This window comes from Macrosteles quadrilineatus, unplaced genomic scaffold (assembly GCF_028750875.1).
Source record: "Macrosteles quadrilineatus isolate MER2022 unplaced genomic scaffold, UCM_ALF_1.0 Scaffold_7__1_contigs__length_78375512, whole genome shotgun sequence".
NCBI lineage: Eukaryota > Metazoa > Arthropoda > Insecta > Hemiptera > Cicadellidae > Macrosteles > Macrosteles quadrilineatus.
Window position 1 is genome coordinate 59,977,296 of NW_026542600.1, and position 18,383 is coordinate 59,995,678.

At 35.3% G+C, this 18,383-nt stretch overlaps 1 protein-coding gene across 1 annotated transcript; it reads left to right on the forward strand.

Moving 5' to 3' along the window:
• The first annotated feature begins 547 nt into the window (after positions 1-547).
• LOC128999035 (adhesive plaque matrix protein-like) lies at positions 548-7,220 on the forward strand. The gene is made up of 3 exons (XM_054425392.1): positions 548-557; positions 3,200-3,437; positions 6,680-7,220. Exons 1-3 carry the CDS (start codon positions 548-550, stop codon positions 6,780-6,782), a joined length of 351 nt encoding a protein of 116 aa, XP_054281367.1. The 3' UTR covers positions 6,783-7,220.
• The last annotated feature ends 11,163 nt before the right edge of the window (positions 7,221-18,383 follow it).

Consider the following 18,383-nt stretch of genomic DNA (forward strand, 5'->3'; position numbering starts at 1 on the left):
GAAGGTGTTCGTCCCACGTCCTGTGATCACCCCTAACACTCTGTGCTACGAGGGTTTTAATCACTCTATTTCGCCGTTCAATCGGGTTGCCTTGAGGACTATAGGGGGCCGTGTGTTGACAGGAAACGTTCCAATCCCTAGCCATCTCTTGGAAGAGTTTCGCACAAAACTGGGTACCATTATCAACTATTAATGTCTCGGGTGCCCCATATCGTAGTAGTACTAACTCCTTAAATTTGTCCGTCACGTTTTTGGCCGTGGCACATCTCAGAGGTGCCATCTCTACCCATTTGCTGTATTGATCTTGGAAAGCGATTATGAATGTATTTCCTTTTCTAGATCTCGGTAACGGTCCTAGCAAGTCTGCGGACACCGTATGCCACGGTCCACCCGGTGGACGGTAGTGCATTTGACCCGCTGGTTTTACTTGTTTGACTTTAAATCGTTGACAGCTTGAACAAGTCTTTACATATTGTCTAACTTCTTTTCTCCAACCCGGCCAAAAATAATTCTCAGCGACTCGGGACGCCGTTTTCTTGAACCCAAAATGACCGGCAGTAAGTGAGTCATGGGTCTCGTGTAGTACTTTCATTCGGTCTGACGCATGAACACAAAGTTTCCAGCTTTCCGTCATCACGCCCGATTTTCCGGTTCTTCGGACAAGCTTATACAACTTGCCTTCCCGGATTGTAAATTTCTCATACGAAGACGGATTTTTGTTTACTTTTTTAAACAAAGTGTCGTACCAATGATCTGGTTCCGACTGCTCGATAATTTTGTCTGATTGCGCGATTATTGGGCAAACCATTGTTCGGACATCTTCACACGGGTGCTCAATGGGATTTCGTGATAGTGCATCAGCGACCCTATTAGCCGTTCCCTTACGATACTCGACCTCAAATTCGTATTGTTGGATTTCTAATACCGAACGAGCCAAGCGGCCGGACGGTTCCTTGAGTCGCAGTAACCATTTGAGGGCGATGTGATCCGTTACAGCTACGAATTTGTACCCTTCTAGGTATGGTCGGAACTTTTTAACGGCCCACACTAAAGCGAGACATTCCTTTTCTGTAACGGTATATTTTCGTTCAGTATTGGACAGAAGTCTACTAGCATACGCGATCACAATTTCGGCATTATTTCTCTTTTGAGTTAAGGAAGCCCCGAGGCCCTCATCTGACGCGTCAACCTGCAGTTTAAATGTTTGACTGAAATCTGGACACGATAAAATAGGTGCCGAAACGAGACGATTTTTCAACTCGCAAAAGGCTTTCTCTTGTTTCTCACTCCAATTCCACTTCACACCTTTCTTTAAGAGGCCAGTGAGAGGAGCGACGATCTTCGATAATTTATCTATAAATCGCCGGTACCATGACGCAAGGCCTAAGAATGAACGAAGACGTGTTACCGTCGTTGGGCGCGGATACTCGACGATAGCTCTAACTTTGTCGGGGTCAGTTCCTATACCCTCTGAATTTATCATGTGTCCTAGATATTTCAGCTCTGTCTGACAAAACTTACACTTCTCAATGTTAAGTTTAAGACTAGCTGTACGTAGCCGTTGGAAAACGTCTTTTAAGAGCTCTCAGTGCGACGCTGGTGCAGTGCGTGGCCGCTCGGTGAACTACACCCCGCGCTATTTGAATTGTGAACGGCAACGGTCCTACTCTCAATATTTGACCGTTACAAGATTCAGCTTTTAGTGACAATTTTTCCCACCAAAATTGCAGTTTTCTGATGTGTGAGGCCTCATCGTAACCGAAGGATTTGGGTTATATGTGTCTCTTTTATGTGACATTTATAACAGTCAATGATTTTTGTATACACCACAGTATCCTTCCTTAGAAGTAAGATTTGTTTTACCTAATAATTCATTGACTATTTAAAATAATAGTTTTTTTAAGTAAACAGCAGCTAGCATCACGTTTTGACTTAAAAATCTGCGATATCTTTGATTTAATTACAAATTTTCTATTGCTTTGAGTTAAGTTAAAAATTATCTATTTCTTACACTATATTCCTTAACTTATCATTGACTTGAAATTTGTTAAAGCAAACCCTGAAAATAACTTTGTAATTAGTTTTTCCAATACAATATGAAATCATGAAAAGTGAAACAAACTTTGATAAAAAAAAAAAAAACGACTTTAGATAAGTACGTTTAAACAATTTTACTTGAATTCACTAAAATATCACCAACTGTAACAATAACCCCATTTTCATATGTATGTAAACAAAATTGTATCATGACCATTTGTTTTGATTTTATGAAAAAATTAAAATGGCCTTCGACATTATCAAGATTGCTAATTAGCAAAGCCTTTTTTTCTATAGACGATTTTTAAAATGCAAATAATTACTCTGAACTCCTAACACTATTGGCCACTAGTAGGCAGCCTGCATGAGCAAAACTCTTTTTACAAATTGTTTAGTTTTGAAGTATTATTTACTTAAGTTTTTATAGATTTGGGTAAGAGCATTCCATCTTAGAATTTTAAATTTAAATAATAGGCCTATATGTACAGTTTATGCAATAAAATGTTCAATGTGCTTCATAAGATTATATAGATTTAAGCATGATGTCATATTTGTGTCCTGACTTTAGACGTTGTCTGTTGTAATTTTATGGTGCTGAATGACAATAAAGATTATTATTATTATTTTTCTTGCAGTTACTGTACTTTTGGACATGATGAGATTTGGACGTCGTGCAACAGACAAATATTTTATATAGGATGTTGTGAAACAGCTCAAAAATTGCATATTTTAGACGTCGTGACACTGACTTATATCATTGGTCATGGCACTTGGAAGTCATGCAATGCATCCAATTTAACTAGTACTTTATTTTCAAAATGCATTTCACAGTACACTACATATAAGCAATGGTAAAACAAGTGAATAATAGGCATAATTTATACATCGTGGGCAAAGTTTTAACATTTCCGACTCTCATTGTGTGTTTCTTTTAATATTTCATTTTTTGTTTAATTCCCTTAAATGGTATAAAGTCTCTTATAAACTGGACCCAGCTATCCATAATCATCCTTTAATAGATTGTACACATGAGCATGCTGATCTTAGTCACTTACTATCATCTCATTCATTCAATCCTCATCTTTCACTTATCTTCCCCTTAAAATATGCAGCTTGATGTTTCCTTAATGAATATAATCTAATATATTTTTTTATTCCGTAGGTGGTGAAGCAGCCAAGGTTACTGTGGCAAGGGTAAAAGAATCGGTTAATCTGTACAAACAGTCTTCCCAACATCATCCTCAAGCTCCCCCAACCTGCCCCCCTCCTTATACATCTCCTCCTCCATTGTACCCTTCCACCACTTCCCCTCCTTCTTACCCTACTGCTGCCTTCCCGTATCCTCCCAGCTACCAGAACACTGTCGGATTTATGCCACACCACAATGGATGGACTTCAAGGTAAGATGTGTTTCTTATTGTTTCAATTCAAACAAAAAGTACTCTCATTATTTTATTTACAATACGTAACATATTTCATATTTAGTATGTAAGTTTTGTGAACATCAAGCTGTCGGGTCGGTAACAGCACAAGTGAGCTTGTGTTATGCTGTGATTTCTTAATTTCTAAGGCAAAAATAGTTATCTTGGGCTACCGTCTGATCTACAGTTTGCTGAAAACTCAGAATATTTTTAAATGCACCAATGAACAAAATTTACATCATGTTAAAGAGTGAAATGAGAAATCATCTTTCAAGGAGCTTTTAAAATATGTGTTATTTGTCACTAAATCTCGCATTTATGGGCAAAAGGGGTTAAGTCAGTGGTCACCTTAACCCAGCGGATCCCAAACTATAGGTCGCCGGTGGAGCAATTTCGGGAGGTCCAAAGATGAAGAGTCCAAAACTAAAAAAAAATTTACCAGGACTCGTAATTTTTCATTACCAGAATAGTACCGAGCAGGTAGCAAGGGGCACGGCTGTACATTAACATATTTTCAGTATATTCATAGTTTAACGTGATTGATGTGTCTCTTAGCTTCAAACTAGAAGTTTTAAACACTAATTGTTTGAAAATGTATTCCCAATCTTTATTTGTGGATTTGAATACCTAATTGGGATATTTTCTGTGTGGATAATGCTCTACCGATAAAAGAAAATGTCTTCAAAGTTTTTGTGACCTATAATTTTCAATATTGCCGAAATAGGCCAACCAAGTCAACTTTTGGGACCAATCTTAACAACGTGAAGATGTTATCTTAATGCTAATTGAGATGTTCCCGCAAACGAGGGAGAAATATACAAAATGACCATGATCGTTGGAGGCGATGAGGTTAGTGCCGCGATTACGGAATATAGTTTGGATGAATTGGTGATAAAAGAACGATTTACCAAACTTACTTGTATACAAATGAAACATACTTATATACTTCATGTACACTACTTCGTATTTCATGATTGCACATGTACAGGATTGGAACCTGCACATGAAGAAATATCCCAACACCACACTCGTCAGTGCAACGCCTTAGCCAACTGAGTTACCATGCCGTCAGCTGAACGGGTATCTTGCAAATTTTACCGGGACACGGACTCGCGAGGGGCCCTACCATACGGGCCCCCTATCATAACAATATTTATATGAGAATATTACTACACGTTTTTAATGACAAAATTTTGTTAAACCTTGAGAGATCTTCAGATCTAGCACAAAGTAAAAAAATCGAGCTCGATGTCAAGCTTTTACAATTGTGATAGACCACGTGAATGAAAAATTTACGCTTTTGCTGCGATTGTGGATGTCGAAGAGATCAACATTACCTCACGGTTGACAAAACCGATGTCTCCAAAGATGGGAGATGTTCAATATTTTGTTGCGATTGCGACAATGATGTCCACATGACCGTGGGAGACAGAATTTTGCTATGATAAAAGAAGACGATTTTTTTTTGCTTGTATCTACGCCAGTGGCATTTTTGTTATGAAGTAATTTCAAACACTTTTAAGGGAAAGCGGTCCAAACCCATTAAAGTTGAAAACCCGTCCCTCAAGCACCGAAGTCCGAGGCGCTAACTACTAGGCTAGTAACACAACCAGCCTTATTAATGTTTCCGTGACTGTGTGAGATATTCAAGATTTTGACGCTATCTAATAAGACGATGCTGTATCTTTTTCCGCGGGAGATTTAGGATTTTGCCACGATTGCGGAAAAAGATTATGTTTCTGTACCCGCGGGAAATATTAAGGATTTGACCGCGATCTGGGGGGAAGGTGATGTTGTCTACACGACCGCAGGAGATGTCCTGGGTTTGGTTGCAATCACATAGATGATGAATGTTTCTGTGACTGCGGGAAGGATTCAAGATTTTGCCCTGGGGATCTGACAACGTTGATAAAATTTCCGTGACCTATGAAGGTATTCAGGATTTTTCCGCGATCATGGAAGACAATGCGGTGCCTCGGGAGATGCCGTGCCAAGCCCAAGTGCAAGCTTGAATCAAAATACCTGTGTTAATGTTTTTAAAGATTATTGGGAGAGGGGGGCCCAGTGAACAAACTTGGTGGGGTGTTCTTATCGCCACCATTGCTTTTGCCCCCATTCAGGAAGGAATATGCTAACCCATCCAGCAAATCCGCCATTCTTCAAGCAATGGACTCAGTTATTGTCATCTTTCGTCCTTTGCTGCCATTGCCACTTAGATTGTGATTATTGACTGTGTTGTCAGTCTGTCATGTGTATTTTGGTACCTCTGTTACTGTTATTCCCCCCACTTCATCCCTTAATTACTCTGTGAGACAATCAGATAAGTAGACCTAACTTCGCCAGTGCTTAAAGGGACTGCATCTGGCACTCCCACATACAATTTTAGATGAAAATCTACTTACATAGTTGCCTGGTGTCAAATGCTACTCATGCTGTGTAGTAAAATGTTTCAAGATGTGAAAGCTCATCTTCAGTTGCAGTCATAAATTAAAAATCAATCCCAACAATCAATGTTTGTCGAATATTAACAACCTGCACACACATAGACACTCACTAAATATACATTTAGCACTTGTTATTGTTGGTATTTTAAAGAAATGGCATATACCATTTACAGGCTTTGCCTGTGTAAATAAATGATTTTTAATTTCAAGTCATTCATTTCATTTCATTGTTCATTTCATTTCATTACACCTGTAAATCCATAGAAAAAGGTTGACAACCATAGGTCTACTGAAAAACGTAATACGGGAACGTCACAGACCACAGTGTTAGCTGACTGGTGGTTCTTAGTTCCAGTTTGGTTGTAGAATTTAAATTTACCAAACAGTCGCCGAATATATAACTCCTCCCATACCTAAGTTTTTTTTACAATGATTTGAAAAAAATCTCATACATCATAAATCTCATAAATATCATGTCTTCAGTTTTATCACCTTTTATCCCAATTTAATTTAGAAGTGTATTTCTCAGGAGACCATTTATAAGATAATAACAATAATATAACTAAACTAATACTAATCTAGTAGCACTAAACTAGTACTAACTATAATATTTAATATGCAGGATACAAATAGGAGAAAATGTTGGAAGCAGCCGCTGAAGACACTTTGTCGTTCAGACAATCTTAAGAATATATATTAAATATATGGATTAATAATATATATATATATGTATGTATATATGGAATTTTTTCAGTATAAGAGTGGTTTTGATTACAGGTATGCTTCCAGTTCAGGTTCAGGTCCAGCACGCTATGATCTACCACCATCGGAGGATTATGAGCAGGATCTCTCTGGGGCTGTTGGGGGAGCCAGGATATAGCAGGGTTCCACCCACATCCAACAAACTTCCATGACACAACTAATCTTTCAATAGAATTAAGAAAACTTATCAGCTCAATTAAACTGCACTAGCTAATAACATAAACATACACATGCTGCATGAATTTGAAATTTGTTTTCTCTTGTGTATTTATCAATGGTACTTGCAGTGCAAGCTTTTACACTGATTTGTTGTCTGTAGCTTTAACTGTTATATGTAGTCTTTCTTGTATTGTACAATCTAGCATATATTTTTTAACAATTTAATGTAATTTATTTTATTAATCTTTTAACTTTTTTACTTTGACCAATCAGTCTATGATAATAGTATTTTTTATAAAAATATGACTGCAGGATTTGCCTTATCAAATCAAATCTTTCATATACTTTTTAACATATGATGTATTTTAAAATTATTATTTTAATTAATTTTTACAATGAAAACCAGTATATAGTAATAGTATTTTTTATAAGAATTTGACTGCAGAATATGTTGTATCACATCAAATATTTAGTATATATTTTTTTAAACACTTTAATTGTATATATATTGAATTAATTATAATTATGTATATCTATTTTTATTCTTTTAATTATTTTGATCATCAAGATCAATGAATGGTAACAGTATTTTTGGAGGATTTTTACTTCAGAATATGTTCTGTGAAATCAAAATTGTAATGTTTATATTTTAACTTAAGGTGAAAATAAATTAGTGTAAATTAGTGTACATAGATAAAGATAGGGTGATAAATGTAAAATATCATATCACAAGTCTCAAAACTTCATTACTGAATCTGATAACAATTTTTAATACTCGGTCGATAGTTCAAGCTTCTTAAGTCTTGATTTGTACACTAGTTGCAAGATTTTACAAATGCTCAAATATGTAAGAACTAAGAAGTTATAGAGATCCTTGCTTTCACCCATGATATGTATTTCAAAGTTAGTTGAAGTCTGACTCAAAAACTGCAAAGGCAATAGGACCAAACTTTCTGTAAGGATTCAGCAATGCAAATCCTAATCGTTATCCTAATCGTCGTGTTTTACCTAATCGTTTTCCAGGCTGGCGAAAATGCAGAGTAATGTTGTTTAATATTTTTAAATAGTTCTTTGTGCATAACCCCTTAGAATTTCATTTTTGAATGGTTTTTGATTGCAAATACATTTCAGAAAGCTACAGAAAATAACTGCATCATACACATACAAGCAGTATTAGGGTTGATCTTAAAAACCGACCTGGCATGTGTAACTGCACAAGAGATACCTGGTTTTCATCACACAAATGTAATAATTATTTTAATGGTTATAACTTTAAATACACTCAGTGTTTACTTATTATGTTTTATAGAAAATTATTGGCAGTTCAATTTACTAATGACTTTCACTTGGAGAAATGTAAAGGTTAACGTTTCTTGAATACGCCTCAGTAACATCCTATCCCAGCAACATTTTCTTCATATTAAATATACAAACATTATAGTATGTTGATCGAAGATTTGGTACTTCTAGATTCACACGAATTCTTGTTTTATTGGCGAATTTTCCCTATAGGGAAGTAGTTATTTTTGGGAATACCATGGTTTTAATGGATCTCTGTAGTTTAGTGAAGCTGTTTGTTATATTGATTTTCTCGATGTATCATTTTATTCCATTATATTGTTGATGTCTGAGGTACATTTTTGACCTTTCCATGTTTTACGGATAGTTAAATTTAATTGTTTAGGTTAAAATGTCTTGTGATTTACTGCTAGATCAAATATTATAGTAAAGCCTGATCAATGTTGGATTTTTAATAATTTACAGTTTTTATTAATTTGTGTTATATTTATCTGATGTGCTTGTGAGCTTACTTTTATAATATCATGTCCTGACCTAGCCCTTTTGCTTAAAGATCAAAGATTGTATTGTTTGCAATTATTGTACCATTAACCACACAACAAAATCAGCTAGTTATATTTAACTACTCAATTTCAAAAGAGGACACTGATTATGATTACACTATACTAAAAAAGATTAATAATAGACAGAAATCAAATTATATTTTTAATTAAATACTATTTAGATTAGATTAAATTTTTATAATGACACTCCAGGGTAGGGTGCTTATTTTAATGCCTAGAAGAGTAAACAATGAGTGTTGAATGAATAAGTTGACAGCTTTGTTCCTGCCTAAGATCAGCTGTTTTTAGACAGCATAGTTATATTAAAAGCCTAATGAGCAAAGACAGCTGAGTTCCCTTTTTGACTTTTGTCAGGGTTGAACCAGCAACCTTGTGGTGATTTCTAGCTAGTACTATCCACTCAGCTACTCAGGATAATCAAACTATCTGTTAATAAATACTCAGGAGAGGAAACTATTTAATTAGGTTCCGTAGATGTTAAACACTATCCACATCTGTTTATGGTGTTATCCTAATTTCGAAAAAGTTTTCAACAAAGGTAAACCTGCTCTGTTCTCAAACAGTGATTATTAATTTTAAATTACATTCATGATTGGGCATATACACATCAATAAACGCTTGGTAGTTTGTATTTTGAGAGGGTTGTTATTTCATGTTATCTGCTCTGACACAATGTTGTTATATTGACATCAGTATATAAAATGATCCTGTATCTTTAAAAAATCTTGTGTCTATAAGTTTGTGTTAAAAGTGAAAACTGATTCCATTTTAACTGTCCTATTGTTAACTAGTTGTAATGCTTAATGTAGACTATGTTTCTTTGTTAGGTTTTGTTGTGACCTTCAGTGAAGATAAATATTTTTATATAATATTAATTTGTGATTTTTAATGATAAAGAAGAAACAATCTGTATTGTAAAAGTTAATAAAATATTTGTGATAAGAAGCCTGTAGAAAAGAACAATTTCCGTAATGAACTTGTTAATTAAAAATATATATTTACACATTTTGTAAAGTTAAAATTCTTAAACCCAATTAAAAGATTAAAAAAAATAAATATTTTGTAATCAACCTAAATATTTATTTTTATTTTTTACCATCCATGTGTCGTTTCTTTTACACTAAATATATATTGAACCGAAAATAAGAATTTATCTGTTTTTCTCCATTAGCCCAGCAACAAAATGTCACTTGCAATAATAGTATTGTGAAGATATTGTTGTACAGTGTGACCGAAGGAAAAAATACCCCCGCCGCAGCAAACCTGCAGACTAAGCGAATTTCAACTTGTCTGATTACATTTTTACTCAAATATTTCCATAAATAAGACATATTTATTCCCTATTTAAATAACATTAGATTTAACAAGTGCTTAGGTTTGCTGCTACGGGGAGGGTAAAAAGTGTTTTTTGACCATTCGTGAATAGTATGGGATGAAATAAATAAATTTGCCAAATTTTATCAATATATATCCATAAACAAGTAAACTACAACAATTTTTATTTTCTCCATAAGAATAACATGGGAATTTTAAATTACACTATTTTTGAATTTTCTCCATGACCGTTAGGCATACAACAGCGCTTCAATATACTAAATTATTTCTTTTTTTAAGCTCTACAAAACGGTTTAGAAAGAAATTGCAAATTTTTTTGTTTTTAGGGTAAAAAATGGGAAAAACACATTTTTACCCCATAAAACCCCCCATAAACCCCTGTTCCCATGGTCCGATTATGCTGGATCGCGAACTCGTTCGAATAAACGTAGGTTTACACGTTTGTACCAAATTTCATCAAAATCGGATCATTTTTGCTCGACGGACACACACACATATATATATATAAATATATATATATATATACACGGCCGCGCCCGGGAAGCCAGTCACATAAAATATACACTGGAAGTCAGTCAGTTGCACCCCCCAATATATTTCAAGACTATGATATATATATAATATATATTGGTAAATATCTTAAGCCTAGACATATCTGAACGTATATATCTCTTTTTTTCTTAAAAATACTAAAATATAATTACGTAAAAAATGCTATGCTAATGCAGTCACCACCGCATTTGCATGGGAAAGCCAGTCACGTAAAATTTGTGCTGCTAAGCCAGTCACTATATATTTTACCGCATACCACTGGAATCCAGTCACTGAAAATCCACCCGGGTATCCCGTCACTTCAGTTACTTTCACCCCTGCCCTTCTACTTTGTGATATTTATTTGTTCTACAAGCTTGAAAATCCGCACCTCAAACAAATGGATTATGCTTCAGGCATTGAGCACTCCCATAACCCATCTTTCGCACTTCATTTTAATTAGTTGTCTTCCAGATTACTTAACAATTACTATTCTACAGATTAAATACCTAAATGTCAATGTAATCTTTGGTCGTCTTAATAGTCGTCCTGGCAACTGTGGATACAAATATGTACCGTACTAATTCGCAAGCGTAAGGTGGGAAGTTATTGCTTTATAGTCGCACAATTAGGCCTATTGTTGAGTCCTTGGAGGCAAGCGGCCATCTTGGATGATTTCAAAAAGCTGCAAAATTTATCGTCCAAAAATATTTTTCAAACACCAAAGTGTTTATAATTTAAATAGCTAGTATACTGTGGGATTAGAAATGTTCTTTGTAGTTTTGAATTATTCTCCAAGGGAGTCCATAAAATAAGTTAACGGTCACGGTCATCTTGGAAAAAGGCCAACTAATACGAAAACAATATCCTGTGTTGCGCGGGCCGTAGCACACAAATAGTTTTCCCGCCTCAAACAATCAAAGGCGTGTGTAACAAGGCAAAATTCTTGTCTCTTTTGTGGCGAGAGGTAGGGGCGAGCCTAACGGGTTCCATTGATGGGCTACCCGGCTACCGACCGACCTGGGGTAGCGACTAGCGAGCCAGTGGATGGTTAAAGGTTCTGCCGGTTATTTCCATCTTATTGCTGGTTCTCGAGCTTTTTGAGCTCGTTGTACAGTGAAATATTACTTCCCTATTTTATATAGCCACAATCAAAGCGATTTTTACAAGAAAGAATGAAGATATAGACTCAGTGATGTGTGGTTACTTAATTAAATCATGTTCCTTGATTGTTTACCCTTTTGTAAGAGCCAATAATCAATCAACTTATATTTCTTTATTTTTCGATTTATTATCTATATCAATTCAAGAGGTAGCCCTGTACCTGGTTAACAAATATACCGATTACATTTAACGTGTTTTCTTTGAGTTACGCCCCATGGGATTCCAAAGTTTCACAATGTTTACATTTTTGAAGAATGTAGATAACAGAATGTTTAACGAAGTCAGCTTTAAATGCTGTCAATAAAGTTCTTTGATTTTGCGGTCCAAAAGGTAGAAACGATTCGATTTGTGAAACTTTTAACTTTTGCTACGGGCCTGTTAATTGGAGATTCTGACATTCTTAATTTAAGGAAGTAAACGTATTAACATGACGTGTTTGGAGTGGGATTTGAAATATGTGACGTGTATCAAACTTTTTCTCTTCAAAATCCTCTCCGATGTAAAACACAGGTACGGCAGCTAGGTTTATTAGAATTCAAAAGTTTTTTAATTGTCCTCCAATGTTTAGCAATTATTTTTCGATCAAGTTGTTTGAATGAATAAATAATTGTTTTGCCAAATTATGTTTCGAAAACAGGAACTAAAAATAGATCAGGAAATAGATATTTTAGTTCAGAAAACAAAGCCAATCAAATAGGCCTACGTACTTTTTAAATAAAAACACTGGTCAGATGGTTTTTAACTTTGCTGTTTATTTACTTCAATAAATTTCTAATAAAAATCACCACAGGTACTAATCTATATAAATAAAATTAGAGTTTTGTCTGTACATTGCTCAGAATCATCAACTTTTAGATTATTTTTACGTTTTAAACATTCAAGAATCCGAAAAAAGTTTCATCTCAATTCCGTTATTATCTCAATCATCAATTATTATCTCAATTCCGTTGTTGTCTATCTGGGCTTGCCTTTACTGGGCACATGCGGCAACTGAAACACCTTGGCTGGGCACATCCTTTATCTTTGGCAGAGAGGGTCTGCCCCCCTCGGTTCCAGGAATAACTCACGTAGCTAGTGAACTAAAGGTAACTAATGAACGTAAGACTAATAAAATAAATAAATGCATTTCTCCTATGTGCATAGGTTTTATATCGCATATCGCATATCAAAAAGATAGGTTTTACAAAATCTACAATGCTTAGATCCGATGAACACAAATGTTAACGTGATACTCTGTACGAGATACACTGCTGTCAATATCACGATTGTTTAGTAGTTCAATTTGTTGATTTATGAAACGCACCTTTTCTTTCGTTTTCCTGTCTGTTAGTGGGGCACAACATGCTAATGTTATTGAAATTGGGAATAAATAATGTCTTATTTATAAAAAAAATATAACCAGACAAGTTGAAATTCGCTTCGTCTGCAGGTTTACTGCGGCGGCGGGTATTTTATTATTCTTGATGCTTTGTAGAAAGTTTTTCAAACATTGTACTTTTGGATATTTGATGTTTAGTTTGATAGATTGAAATTAAGAATGTGTCTTTGATAAATTTCTTCAGATGTCTAGGTCTGATAATCACAAAATTGAAAGTTCTCACCAGGTTTGGTTATTCACAGTGGCTTATCGTGAAATGTTGATGTGGCAGTACAAATTTTAATAAAAACAAAAGAATATATAGACCACTGCTCTTCTATTGCTAATAGATATATTTTTATAACCTTTTACCTTAGAAAATATATTTATGGATGAGACCCTCACTGAAATAGTATAAGAGTACCCTATTCTACGTCACTTGTCCAAAATGTGTTTACCGGACTCGTATGGTAATCCCGCACTCGACTTGGTCTCGCACGGGAACGACCACAGTCGTCCAGTAAACACTTATTTTCAGGACTAGTAACGTTGTGCTTGAGCTGCCATGTCTGATAGACAAGCGAAGATTTTTTTAACTAGCTGTTTGCCCGTTCTACGTACGCGAATCTTATAGTACTGTAAGTTGAAACCTTATATTCAGAACAGGAGTTGGTTTGCATATTTAGTGTGCATTTTTTCCAGATATGCTGGAAAAACTATTACTGTATAGGAATACATATAAACCTTCGCAAATACAATATCTGACAGTTTCAAAGCTTTCAAAGTCTTCAAAGCTTGTTAGCTACATCTGTAAGTTAAACCTCTGTTACGATCACAGAGAAATCAGAAAGATCTTCTTCCAAGATTGCATCAACAACCACGATCACCCACTGCAGTTGTGATTTTTAACTTTGCACTTTACACAACTGTCCTTGAAGCGCCGTCAATGAGTGGAAACCTTTGTAAGCTACGGTATTGGTGACGATGTTTAAAAAAATGAAAGTTTCCTTGCACTAATACAACACTGATTCACAGTATTTTCCCCGGTCATCAAAACTCAAGAACAATCGTTGCACTTGCGATTAATTTAACCGGTTAAGTAAGGCACAACGTTTTTAATCTCACTTGGTTTGGATGTGCTAACAAAACTTGATCGGAAATGGTTGCGGTATTTGTATACAACTTTTAATGTAAACATATCAGTGACAGCTAGAAGTGAGAACTAATCCAAACAGCTGATCGTTATTTTATAAAATGTAATAGTACAGTAAACTCTGTAAAAGTTGTAACAGTTGTTGTAGTATGTTTTATCTATGGTAATATTCAGAGTTGGGAGAAAATTTTACAAAAATCGAACAAAATCGGGTTTTTGATGGTTTGTTATTTTGTTTTCAAAGAGGCGAGGCCAGACACTCTCACCAATCCAGTAAATACAGAAAAATGATTTGGACCTTGATCGCTACTCTAGTTTTCTAGGAGTAGGCCGCGTACAATGACATTTTGGCGTCACAGACGGAATCATAGAATGGACAAACAGACAAACAGACAGACAGACAGAAATTGAGATAAGACTCGTTTTGGCTTTCTTAGGCTATGAAACGTAAAAATAACCAAAAACTGCATGGTTCTAAGCAATTTACAGACAAAACTGTAATTTTATTTATATAAATTTCACACAAGAGGTTCATTATTGTTGCCAGCTGTCTTTCAAATGTGTGCTGTGTATCAAATCACTTCACTTATATTTTGGCTTTTGAAAAATTATCTAATGTTGGGATTTTAGGATTAACTTAACCCTTGTTTTGATTAACATGTAACATTGCACTTTCACTAGTCGCTCGGGATTTTCTAGGGATTCATTGCCGCACGCCGTCTGCCTGGCGTGGACCTTGTGCCCAGCCAAGGTGAGGATTAGTGAACCCAGTGAACCCTTTTTGGCTTGTGCCCAGTCAAGGTTCGTCCGTCTATCTTCCGTCTGTCACGGTCCAAAGGCCATTTTACGCGGCCTTCTCCTGAAAACGAGAGTACCTATCAAGATCCTCGAATCATTTTAATGTATTCACTGGATTGGCGAAAGTGTCTTTAGCTATTAAAATATGGCCTCGCTACTTTGTAAAAAAAACTTACGGACGTTTAAAACCCAATTTTGTGCGATTTTTGTCAAGTTTTCTCACAATGTTTATCACATAATCATCATATGAAATAGCGAACAGCTGTTCGGATCAAGATTATTTTTCTCTAGCTGTCACTGATATGTTTACATTGAATATTGTTTATAAATACCGCAATCATTTCAGATCAAGTTTCAAAAGCAAATCCAAACCAAGTTGGATTAAAACCGTTGTTCCTTACATAACGGATTTAAGTAATCGCAAGTGCAATAATGTGTAGGGTAACCGTAAATGAAAATAGAGCTTCTTTGTGTATAGAATTTCTATCGAGTTTTGGGTTTATAACCGGGGAAAAGACTTTGACTCAGTGTTCTATATGCCTGGGAAACTTACATTTTTTACATAAGCGTTACCAATAGCTTACATATAAGGTTTCAACTCGTTGACGGCACTTCAATGGTGGTTGTGTAAAGTGTTTAGAGACAACTGCAGTGGGTGATTGTAACAGAGGTTTACGGATTATGCTCAAATCGTATTTCTAATGTGTCTTCTCAACGCTATGTGCTGCTCGCTGGACCATACGTCCAACAGACCAATTATCCATCTCTTGGGTTCGTAGGCTTAAACAATTATTCTTAAGTTGGTAGCGCATATAACTCAGTGTTCCGTACGGACAGGCCAAGAGCACCTTTGATAGTGAAATTTCCAACCTGAATGTTTAATGGCGAGGTTGAGGTATAGTATTTTAACTATATATCGTTTGGTTAGTTAGGTAAGGTTAACCTAACCTAACTAACCAAACGATATATGGAATTAAACAATCGAATAATCAATACCTATTACTAATTTAGTTGTTTGTGCCAACAGATATGGAAGTGTACCCCTCATAGATCTATTACGCATTTTTTTTTTTACTTGAAACTGTCAGATACTGTATTTGTTTGTATATAATAGTTTGACTAGCATATCTGAAAATATGCAAATCAATAGTTTTTCTTTATTTAGGAAGGTTTCAACTGACCACTAGAGGATCCCCGTGCGTAGAACGGGCACACAGCTAGTAGCCTAATTAATATTTAATTAATACATCTTATCTTACTAATATTATAAATGTGAAAGTTTGTGTGTTTGTTTGTTTGTTTGAAGTTCAATCACGCATTAACTACTGGCACAGAAGATATACTGTTTTTAATTTATAAATAACTAGCTGTAACCCGCGGGCTTTGCCCCGTTTAACTTCTTAATTTTCAAGATTATCTCGTTCGCATGGCTCAATCACGTCCTGGTTGAAGTTTGTTCGCTACGCTCACTCACCTTTAGGTTGGAGCTCGTTCGCTGCGCTCACTTGCCTTCAGGTTAGCTCGTTCGCTACGCTAACTCGCCTCCAGGTTGAAGTTCGTTCGCTACGCTCACTCACCTTTTGGTTGCAAATTAGCTGTTGTCATAAATGTAAAAGAAATAATAGTGATGCACCCTGTTGGTAATCCTTGTAACTTTAATGCTATTGAACATCATAGAACAGAACCAACTTGTTTAATTGAAACAGCTGTTAAGATTCAATAATTCCATTTCTCATAAGGTTAACATGGGAAACTCCAGAGCCACTGGGGCGGAGCCCGAAAGGATTTTTGAAATAAGAATATGCCTATATGTTAATCGGGAATGTGAGCTATCATCATGCCAAATTTCAGCCCAATCCGACCAGTATTTTTCGAGTTTACTTTTCCCATACACACATACACACATACAGCAACCACATCTTTTTTATAATAGTATAGATTTGTCATATTGTGCGAATCTTGGTGATTTGAATTTGGTGATTTGCTTTTTTCTGCTGTTTAGGTGCAGTGGTAGAACATTATTATGGATATGGTAGATGTTTTATACTATATTATACCGTAAATTAAAGAAACGACACGACGAGTGTCGTTGTCAATAATGTCGTCTGATTCTGACTGATGTCAGATATTACACTGAATCGGTCACAGGGATAATAATTAGTTGTAACCTACCACTAGCTTACCTAACTAAGTTTGAGTGTTGCTATTTGCAGTGTGGGATGATTGCACTGGACAGTTTAGCTATCTATTTCAGAAAAATAAAGTTTAAAATAAATCAAATTCTAGGATCTGTTCTTAAGTTGTGGCAGTTTTGAGATGAATGCTTTCAGAGTTCAGTTTAGCCTAGCCTGAACAACTGGATTAGTAGCTTGACTTAGTGGTTCATCCATGTTTAGTTTATAAACACTAATCAATGCCTAGTCTAGATTATAGGTGCCTTATTCTACTCTGTTTTAAAACTAATATACATAGGCATAAGCTTTAATTTTTGTATTAAATACTGGGTGCATCATTAAGGTAACTCCGTTAGGTTGCTTTTCATAAATAAATAATTTCATAAATCACTGATACCCTATATCATCTAAGTGTGCTCAGTACATAATGACACTCTCTCAAAAAAGTACTAATCCTAACCCAAAAAAATATAGATAGGTAGCTTTAGGCCTACAGAGGATGAGTGTTTATATTTATATCACTTATATTTATATGTCTGTGGTTAGGTTTTGGTTATGTTTGCCTTAAGATGGCTATAAGCTTAGGACTAGATATCAAATAAACTCCCAATTAACTTATAGTGCAGCCTAGCCCTAATTTGTCAGTGTCAATGAAATAGTGCAATATCAAGGACAACCAAACTTGGAGATACAACCATGTTTATACCTAAGGTTCCTTTTTGGTACTCACCAACAAGGATCAACCGTAATTATTTTCAGTCAGAAAGTGTCCTGAGTTTCCAGAAAATTGTAACTTATTACATTTTAAAAATTGAGGGTACGGTAAATTAAACGTTTCGGTTCTGGTTTTGGAGCGAGTCCAAGTTCTTGCAGTGACTAATACTTCAAAGGAAGGAAGGTGGGAAGATTTTCATACTACTAATAGCCTTCTTTGAATTCAGCGTGAAAAATACTGGGTAATTTCTATAGTTTCGGCCATTTAGGGGAACCAAACAAATTTTTAAAAACTCTTCTATCTCATCATTTCAGTAAACTATGATATTATTATTTGAATAGAAGTTAAGTGTCAAGAAAAAAAATACCGCAAATTATTATTTTTGGGATAGCATTACATTGACCAAGGAATACTCTCAAAGTGTAAAGTTTCCCGAACAAAGCTCGGTCCCCAGCTACTTGTCAAACAACG